Source organism: Meleagris gallopavo, chromosome 4 (genome assembly GCF_000146605.3).
Source record: "Meleagris gallopavo isolate NT-WF06-2002-E0010 breed Aviagen turkey brand Nicholas breeding stock chromosome 4, Turkey_5.1, whole genome shotgun sequence".
Taxonomy (NCBI): domain Eukaryota; kingdom Metazoa; phylum Chordata; class Aves; order Galliformes; family Phasianidae; genus Meleagris; species Meleagris gallopavo.
Genome location: NC_015014.2, coordinates 17,371,267 through 17,381,123, shown reverse-complemented (window position 1 = coordinate 17,381,123; position 9,857 = coordinate 17,371,267). Strand labels below are relative to the sequence as shown.

Genomic DNA, 9,857 nt, shown 5'->3' with positions numbered 1-9,857 from the left:
TTTTTTTTTTTTAATTTTAAAACTATACATAAATATACACACACACACACATATATATGTACACATATATACGGATACGTAAACTATTCAAATTCATCCCATAACTGCATTGCTCAGAAGCTCAGCTTTTAGTAACGTGGGGAAATAGATGGAGGGGTACCCACCCACGCACTTGAGAATCAAGGAAGCATTTGAATCCATAAAAAAAAGAAAGATTTTAGGAGAGAGCTGGTCTTGATTTGCACAGATGAGAAGTTTTTTAACACGTTCCTCCCCCCATCCACACACACCACACACGCACATAAAAGAAAAGTTGATGCATTCCAGTTTCCGTCCCATCACTTAAGCACAGATCCACGGCGCTGCCTTACCATTCCCGCACTCAGGCAGTGATGAGACTTTGCTCAGCGGTGCAAGGTCCGCCGCGCGCAGCCGCACCTATTCCTCCCAGCAACCTGGGCACAACACGGCCGCCGCCAGCACCCTCCTGGCTGCGTGTTTGCCGAGCCCAGCGCTGAAGTCATACGTACAGAGAGCCCCATTTCCTTTCTGTACGGCTGTGACTTATGTAAAATGCAGTTCCTGAATAGGCACACCGAAATAGAAATTGCTTGCCGCTTAAGCGACATCCTGCTCTTGTTTCAGATGCTACAGCAGGCCAGCTTATACAGCCTGGAAATAGTCCAGTTTCACATCTCCCTCCTTTCCTAGGAGCTGCTCAACACGCAGCCTTGCAGCACGCCCAGGTTAAATACTGATTGCTGTACCAAAGAACTACTGATAGTGCTTGCTGTGGCCAAACTGTCTCATTTCAATAAAATTAGCTGAGCTATTGCTCACTGCAACAGCCTATAGGATCCTGATTTACTGCTAACCCCAACTTTCTCTCCTTTGTAGTTTTCATTCATATCAAGGGCATAGGTTACTGCTCTCTCTCTTGCCTTTTCTATCTAAAGATACTGAAAATAAAGAGCAGGAACTAATTTTAAACACTACAGCCTCTACCTAATTTACCTCCATTTCCCAAATCTGTGCTCAGCACCTTAAGTGGTAGCTTAAAGAGCAGCACCCTCAAGCGAGAGTGCATAAAGAGCAGGTCACAAAAGAGTCAGCTCTCAATCTAATAATCTAACAAGACAGGATTTCCAGCTTCCCTAATTACTCTGGCAGCTTTAAACGCACTTGAATTATTCAACATCCTCCACACGACATCCTGGCATACTCAGGCAACCCCTCCAATTCCCTATTCCCCAGTTTTTGCATCCTGGACAGCAGCACTATAACATGCAATCTCAGTACATCTCAAGCTCATTTGTCCTTTCTTTGGTGGTGGATTTCATGACGTGCCAAGCTGCATACATTTACTGCCTGAGGTGAGCATGTTCTTCAAAGTCCAGAAGGTATCTAAAGCACTGCACTTTGAAGGTGGCACTAATTACTATGAAAACAGCAGTGCCATTTCCTTTGTTTTAGAGGCACATAAAATAGATTAACAGTCAAGGGTTATATGCTGGAAGGAACCATTAGGATCACTTTGCCTAAACCTCTGCATAACATAGGCATAAATTTCAACAAGGACTCATTCCTTGTGCAGAATAACTGAATGCCACAATTTTATCACAAATTTATCACCAAAGTACATTTAAAACCATCACTGCACATTTAAGTCCTGAGGATCCTAGATCTTCTAGTGAGCCCTTTCCATAGCCAACTACCCTGGCTCTTGGAAGAAGGCCAGCTGCCATTTCCCTTTTCCAATCTCTTTCCTTTTGTAGTTTGACTCATTTTCTATTCAGTTTCAAGCTTTAAATATCTGCAATCTTTCAAACAAGAACTGTATGAAGAAACAGAAGGATGAAATAGGTACAGATGAGCTTACAACAAATCTGGAGTCTCACCAGTGCCTTGCACCGTAAGTTTTTTCCTCCTTTTCATTGTTAGAGCTAAGAGGAACCAAAAAAAAGAATTTTAACATGCTGCATATTCTCTTCTTTCTCAAATTTGAAATACATGTAAATTTTCTTTAAAATAATCAATTCAGTTTAGTCAGGAAAGAAATATTGAATTGTTACAGCTTAAGATCTAGGAGGAAAAAAGATGGTTACACACCTCCCCTGAAACTGCACTCAGCCTGCCCTGGCCTCATCTACACTCATCTGGTGAAGGGACCTTCACAGCTGTCCCACCAGAGGATGTCTTGGGCTGGCACATCCTGTCTCTGTGAGGGACTACATCAGCATAACCGTAACAGTGGTGGCTCGTCCATTATGGAAAAGCACATGCCCACATGCTGCCCAGGCCTAGGAGAGTAGAAACTTGCCTCACAGTCACCATGTGCGCAAGATCTCCTTCCTCTTTCAGGCACGTCGCCCAAGAACACCAGAGATGTTCCACCAGCACTACGCAAATCCTACTACGAGTTAAAGCTGCCAGCAATGGCTGCACAGGTAACACAATCCTGCTATGGTGGTTTTAACTAGCTGTGCACGTAGGCATCCCTCCCACTGACACACACAGGTAACAACACCCTGGATCCTGCATCAACACGCTCAGAGAAAGCAAGCTGGAGATGAAAACAAGAGCACGCTCAAAGCAAACAAACAAAACAGCTGTCTGTGTTTGCATGGCTTGTGAAGCCCGCCATTGCGATCGTATCACTCCTTAGGCCACAGAGCCACGCAGGGCCTTGGTAACCAGGGAGTGGTGCTCTTTGAGTAAGGCATCCCAAGGCTCAGCTGCAGGCATCAAGGTTTTGGGAGGCAGCTGCATGTATTGCCTACAGCAATGGGGATAAGAGCAATGCCAGCACCTACCTCAACCGGATAGCATGTTCCATAGCTCTACAAAAGATGCCGGCCATGGATTCCACACATACCCTGTCCTGACTTTCCCTGTCCTCTTTCTAGCACACAGATGCTTTCAAGATGACTCAGAATCAACTGTTAGAATTGGTGTGGACTGGGCCTGACACAACCCTTCCAAGGAGCAGAAAATGCTCCAGACCCACAAGGACAGATCACAATTCCTAGCAGTTCAAGTGGATGGCACTGCTGGGGTGTGAACCACTGACTGTCAGGGCCACCACTCTTCTGGCCTCCGTAGTGACCTCTGCTCTGCAGGGAAAATCAGGTGTTAGAGGACTGTTGGCAGGTAAGTCGGCATTTCCTAGGTGATCACTCAACAGCACCACATCATCAGAGCTCTACTGGACCTCAGCATCTCACAAGGCTAACACAACCAACCTCAAGCACAAGCTGATAGAAGGCATCCAGTGGCAGCAGCTGTGAAATAAGGTTCGTAGGATCAAAGCTAAAGAAAATCTCAGTGCCATCGCTGATTCTAAAGGCAATAAAGCTCATCTGTGTGCTCACATGTATGTGGACCTTTTCTTTACCTTCAGGCTTCATCAGGCACCATGTAGCACTGCAGCAGAAAAACCAGCACTAAGAACTAAAGCCTATTTTTCATCTTGTCCCTTTCCCTCAAGAAACCCGATTTGTTCACTACTTAGTCATTTTAAACCATTTGAAAATGCTTTGTTAAAAGGAAATTCAAATCAATTTAAAGTTCCCTCCGTTAGCCAGACCTTGAAAATCTGGTATGAGAGCAAACCAACCCTAACACTGTCACAGCCTAAAGGATGTTGTTGACCACATACAACCCTGACTGCAGGCCCCATGAGCAAGTTTTCCAAATGCTCAACTTTTAAACCAAGGAGCTGGAGTCAAATCCACTGTGCAGTGCACAGTTTCAGGTAACAAAACTGAATTACGCAATAAAGCAAATGCAGAACACCCGCGGAATGTGAAATATCCCAGTCCCCTGTGATCAGACAGCCTAATTCATTAATTGTACAGAAAGGATTTTTTTAATTATTCCCTGGGTGGTTTTTTGTTGTTATTGTTTTGTTGTTTGTTTTTGTTTGTTTTTTGTTTTGTTTTTTTTTAATACAACTGTGGAAGCATAAGTATCAGAAGTCTGCTATATTAAGTACTTAGCAGAGTGACTTCCTTCCCAGATGGACAGCTTTCCTGCACACATTTTGTGGTGCCTAATGTCACCCTGCCCACAAGCCTGAATCCCAGGAGAGCTCTAGCAAAGGGAAGGCTCCCTGAAGCCAGGTGGCTCCACATATCATAAACACATGGTAGACAACTCCAATTACTTGCTTGCAGGCAGGGAGCCCTCCCTGGGAAAGTACAGCTTCAAGTGTTAACCTTTAAAGCAAAAAAGATGTTAGAGCCAAATTCAAAACTAGGATTTCAGAGGCCCTTGCTACAAGCACCAAGGAAGCTGCCCATTGCCACCTATAAGATGAGCTTGTAACCTCAGGTTTAGGTTGTACTCAATACTAAGGATTTCTGCTGAGACAGAACCAAACTGACGTGGGAAGCAGTAGAGGGGTCCAATGAATGCACCTTGCTCTCACTTGTGACCCAGAGCAGCCATTTACAGCCAAGAAAGACCAGGGTTTGCAAATATCTGACAGTTTTTCAGCTATGCCATCATCTCCTGTACTCCTGAAAATCCATCTCAGAAAGGGAAGAAAAAAGAACAATAATTGCCTGCTGGTCAACCAAGCCCTACAGAAATCACTGCGATTGCAAAAGCTTAGCAGTCACACACACACTCATGGGGCTGTACCTGGACTGCTTTTTTGGTGGCGGTGGTGGTGGTGCAAACTCCACCCCATTGCTCTTGTCCTTAGGGAAGTCAAAGGAGAAAGACAATGACTTGCTGATCCCAGCCTGACTCTCCAGCACTGGGCAGTCTTCCACAAGGTCAGCGCCAGTTCTTCCATTCTCAGCTCCCATTGTCCACTGGTGGGTTGAGAGCTCCTGCTCTTCCTCTTCTTCCTCCTCTTCCTCTATCCGGCACTGCTTGGCCCACGTAGGGGTGTAGTATTTCTGCCTCCTGTCATAGGGTGAGCCTGCCAGGCCTCTGCTGGACTCTTCCACAGAAATCCCATTAACATGAGTGCACGGAGAAGATGATGTCCTGAAGGTACCTATATCCGCACAGTTCTTTGGCAGCAGCTGAGCCCCAGCTCCATCCTGGCTACTGGTGTCACCAAGCTTTGTCACAGCGGAACTGACTGGGAGTACATGGCTCCCCTCACTGCCCTGCTGGCTGTTTTTGGACATCTTTGGGGGGATGGCTGGGCTCTCCATAACTGTGTTTTTGGTAGGAGCTGCCAAGTGAAACCTTGGGGCATTTTCACTTCCAGATGCTTGAAAAGTCTCTCCAGGCTCGACAGTGGGTGATGAAGTCCCAAAATCAGGGTGGGAAGCAGGGCTGACACATGGCCACTGAACACCCACAGCAGAGTCAGGGCTGCTGAGAAATATTGTCTTGTGGTCATCCTCCGTGTGCGCAGCCATAATCGTTATCTTTGCTGCCACTTGGGCTGTAGAGTCCTGCTGCTCCTTTTCAGCACCCAGCAGCCAGCTCCCATCCCTCCACGTGCCATCGGCCTGCTCCTTGCTACTGGCCAGCTTCTCTGCGTCCACACATCCGCCAACCCCCTTCAGCTGGGCTTTCTTTCTCTTGGTGCTCTCTGCATAGATGGGATCCCCACGGGGTGGCTCAGTGAGCCGGGCACGCTGCGGCTCCACCAAGGCCTGCTGGGGAGCGTTCAGTCCCTCAGGCCTGGAGCCTCCATCCATGTCTCTGGGGAGAGGCAAGTCATCCTTCTCCCGGCACGGTGCAGAGGCAGCCATCTTGCTGCTGCTCTCAGGTAGGGCAACAGAGTCAGACTGACGGGTCAGCTTTTTACTCTCTGCACACAGGGTGTAGGGGAGCAGATCGCTCTGCTCTTTCGCTATGCAGAAGGCCACGTTCACAGCCCTGTGCTCCTCCTCACTGAACTTCACCGCCCTGCTACTCAGCCTGGAGAGCTCCACAGCATCCCTCTGCCTCCAGCTGCGGGGAGCCGGGCTCTCTCTGTGGGACTCTGCAATCGAACAGTACTCTCCCCCTTCCCCTTCGACGCCAGAGCAGAGGCGGCCACAGTCACCCTCTGAGGGTGAAGAGTTTCTGCCAGAGCTCACAACACCTCTGTCCCCCAGATTAGGACAGAGAGGTCGATGTGGCAGGGCAGACTTCTCCTTGGCTCTCTCCTCTTGCTTGCCCACCTCGCCTACCAGCACCAAGCTGTGGATGGAGACGTTCCTCTCCACGTGGCTCTCCAGGCCGCGCAGGCCCACCATGGAATAGCTGGGCGTGCAGCAGGACAGGCAGTCACGTGGTGGGCTGTGCAGGAAGGGTTTTCTCACGCCGCTGGCTCCAAATCCATCGAGGCAGATCCGCTGTGAGTCGCCTGACTTCAGAAGGAGGTGTTTACCGGAAACCATTCCCCAGCCGACCTGCGCAGGCCAAAGAGACAAGCGTGCTATCAGCACAGCAAAATGAAAGAGAAAGCAACACAAGAAAAAAGAATCCACAAGAAAGTTTACCAGCATTCGCAGCCTGTTCTGTGCTGTGCTCACCCCACTGATATCTCCTGCGAGGCTTTCCTACTTGTCCTGTTTCCCGCACCACTTGCATTACCAACAATGGCAATGCACTGGAAAAAGGCATCCTCCTTTCTCTTTGTACGGGTTCACTGCCAGAAACATGTCCAACCTGTCATCCTGTCTGTGAGTCACCATGCAATTAAAGATTCAGAGAGGGAAGGAGTATTTGCGCTTTCCTCTGCTATTTTCGCTTCATTTCACACCGCTGCTCCAGAGCCAAACTCTCTGGAGCACAGACACTCATAGACTGTCACAGATTGTCCTGTGACAGCAGCTTGGTGACACCCAGCAGGAGGGACTGGGGAGTAGGAAGAGAAATGTATCTGAAATCTCTTCACCTGAGAGAGATTTACACCAATTGGATCTCACAGCATTGCTTCCCAGAAGTGAGGGAAAAAATTCACTAAAGTTCCTCTGTCTCAAGACTGGCAGGCTTAAATCACCTCAGTTCTTAGGATGGAAAGTCAAGGAAAAAACAAGAAGATCATACTGGATGTGTAGTACCTGCCAACCCATGGCCAGGCTGCAGCAGCCCTGTTCCTCCATATCAGTAGCTATCCACAAGGCAGTCAGGCCTCCCAGGACACCAGGCTCTGCTCTTGGCCTGAGAGCAGAAGAAGATTCTGAGGCAGGAGGGGACCATCCCCACACCTCACGTGTGCCTGCAGGGTGACACTCAGCTGCAGCCCAAGGACTTCTTTCCAGTATCTTTTTCTAGGAAAGTAACTAACCCACGTGCTCATTTAAGTTCCTACGCATGTTTTTAAGCTCCTTTGCACTCACAAGCAACGTTTAATTCAGCTTTAGCCAAAGACAATTTGGGAAACCAATACAGCTCTATAAACCTGAGTCAAGAGCAAAAGGAAAAGCAGTGAGAATGAAACGGTTTTATCAGATCCTCCTAGTGTTCCTGAGTGGAGGTAAGTAACGGGAAGTCATGCTTTGACTGGATTAATCATTACCTGTGACAGATCTGAATTCATATTCACATCCGCCCACGTGTCAGAAACATCTGAGTTGATCATAGTTGGCTTCACAGCAATGGTTGGCTTGGAGAACACAGAGGTATTTATGCTTTCGTCTTCCAACGCTGAGCTCTCGGGCTTGCTCCTACCTCCATTCGGGATCACGCCACACGCTCCCACGTCTGGGGGTGTTTGCAGCCGATGGGAACTCTTTGGGTTGAAGCAGTTTTTACAGGAGCCAGGCTTCCACACGTGTTCCACAAAGTCACTGCACGCAGACATCTTCAAATCCTGGAGGCTCAGAGCAAGAGCCCAACGTGTCTTCTACACTGTCCTCCGCTGTTCATTTTGCAGTTGCTTTTAAGATCACCAACTTATCTGGAAAGGCACAGCACTGCCTGGTTAGTTTCAGTATCCACAAAACAGAAAGAAAAAAAGAAATGGAAAGATCTTTAGTAGGACAGGTGATAATTACACTCATTCTGCCTTCTTCACAAAGGCTCATTGTTTACAAGGCTTTCTTCACAGCTTAGCTAAAGCCCACACAATCACTTAAAAAGCCTCAACTTCTAAGCATAACTCTGCAAGAGAGAAGACATCAAACAAGCAGCATTCCTACATGATTTAATTCCCTGTTTAATGAGCATGCAGAACCAGCCTCGTGCAAGGTTTAGATCAAGGGGAAGGGGAAGAGGTCTTGGAAGAGCTGCTCACAGCCTTGCAGAGCAGAGCCAGGTGGGAAAGGTTTCCTTCCCAAAGTGACATCCTCTCTCTGGAAAAAAGCATGGAGATAAAAATCATAGAATCATTAGGGTTGGAAAAGACTTTAAGACCATCAAGCACAACCGCCAACCCATCCCCACCATGCCCACTAACCGCCCCTCAGTGATACAGGGACCAGAGTCGGTGACTGTAACCAAGAGGACCGACAACAACTGTCCTTCATCCAGAAGCACCACTGTGGTTCCTGCAGCTGCACACAAAGGCTTCTCTCCCAGCCAGACAAGCAGCAGGGCTGGGGCTGGCACTGATTGCAGCAAGTGCCTGGCAGAAAGCTTGCATCCGCTCTGCCAGGAGCCACAAATAACAGTGTCAGCTTGCTGAAACGATTCATTGTCTGCAAAGGGAGAAGGGCTTTGCTCTTGGATTACTTACAGACAAGGATGCCTTCCCATCTTCCTTCCCCAGGAGGAAATGCCCCAGGAGCAAGACATTCCTGCATTCCTGTGCCCCCTCCCTGCACGGCCAGATCTGATTGTGCTCAGTCAGTAGCTATCTGCAGCTAACAACTTTGGAGATACTTCAGAGACGACTCCCACAGAGCTCAGTGGATTAGGGAAGAGAAGATCAGAAAACGCAACTGGACCAGGAAAACTGCAGCTGGCTGCTGTGAGTGCCCTGCCACAGTATTACCCTGTGTCGCTCTGGGGTTCTTCCCTGCATCACCAACCTCAGGGCACCAGCTCCCAGCCAGCAAGCTGGTGCTTGCAAACCAACCAAACCAAGATTCCTCCAAGGGTCTCCAAGGGCATGTGCACTTTCCATCCCCAAACCAACAGCACCAAAGTAAATCTTACTGCCTGATCCTGCCCATGCTCTCACCATGCAGACACAACACCATGGCTACAGACAACCTTGCACCTGTACACCTTCAGAACCAGATGCACTTCTGTCACACTTTGCTCCTCTCTGGATACAGCATGGGCACTTGGCTCCCAGATGGAAAGTGGGGAGAGCCGGGGGGGGGGACAAAAGCAAATGGGAGAGATGCTGGCCCAAAAGCATCAGCTGAATCCAGTTGTCCCCCTTGTTAACGGGGCTCTTATTGCTTGAGGTACCTTCAGGCTAGTGTTGTTGGGCAGGCTGATAAATGGACAAAAAGGATATCAATGAGATTCACAAATCAGATAGGAGGATGTCTCACTCTTTACAGAGAAGAGATTGTTTTAGACAGGTTTTTCCATAGATTTCACAGACTCCAATCACTTTTAGACACACACTCAACACCTCATGCTTCTACAAAATTCACATTATTTGCCAGGGAAGAACAATAACAACAAAACCCCGCATCTTTTCAAACATGACCGCACTCTCGCTTCGTTTCCTTTCAGATGCAGCAACCAGCAACCAGCCCTCCATCAAGCCGGGGATTGCCTTCAGATGTGGGCTGCTCACCAAGTCAGGGGGCAAGGATCCAAGCGCCCCATTATTCATTTTATCCACCCGACCGAGAAAAGAAAAATTAACATGCTACGATGCAGGGATGCTGAACGCCGGGATGAAAGCCGGGAAGTTCGCAGCTCTAATGGCTCCTGCATCACCCGAAGGTGGTTAACAAGTGTCCTGATGGGAGCTAGCAATGGGGGAGGGAAAAAAA

The 9,857-nt window shown here is 48.3% G+C and overlaps 1 protein-coding gene across 1 annotated transcript; it reads right to left on the bottom strand.

Moving 5' to 3' along the window:
• Positions 1 to 1,994: 1,994 nt before the first annotated feature.
• Positions 1,995 to 9,841, bottom strand: LOC100550586 (inactive tyrosine-protein kinase PRAG1-like). The gene is made up of 3 exons (XM_010709677.3): positions 7,956 to 9,841; positions 7,478 to 7,858; positions 1,995 to 6,365 (listed from the first exon to the last, which is right to left on the bottom strand). The coding sequence occupies exons 2-3, from the start codon at positions 7,760 to 7,762 to the stop codon at positions 4,593 to 4,595; spliced, it is 2,058 nt and encodes a 685-aa protein (XP_010707979.1). The 5' UTR covers positions 7,763 to 7,858; positions 7,956 to 9,841; the 3' UTR covers positions 1,995 to 4,592.
• Positions 9,842 to 9,857: the final 16 nt, after the last annotated feature.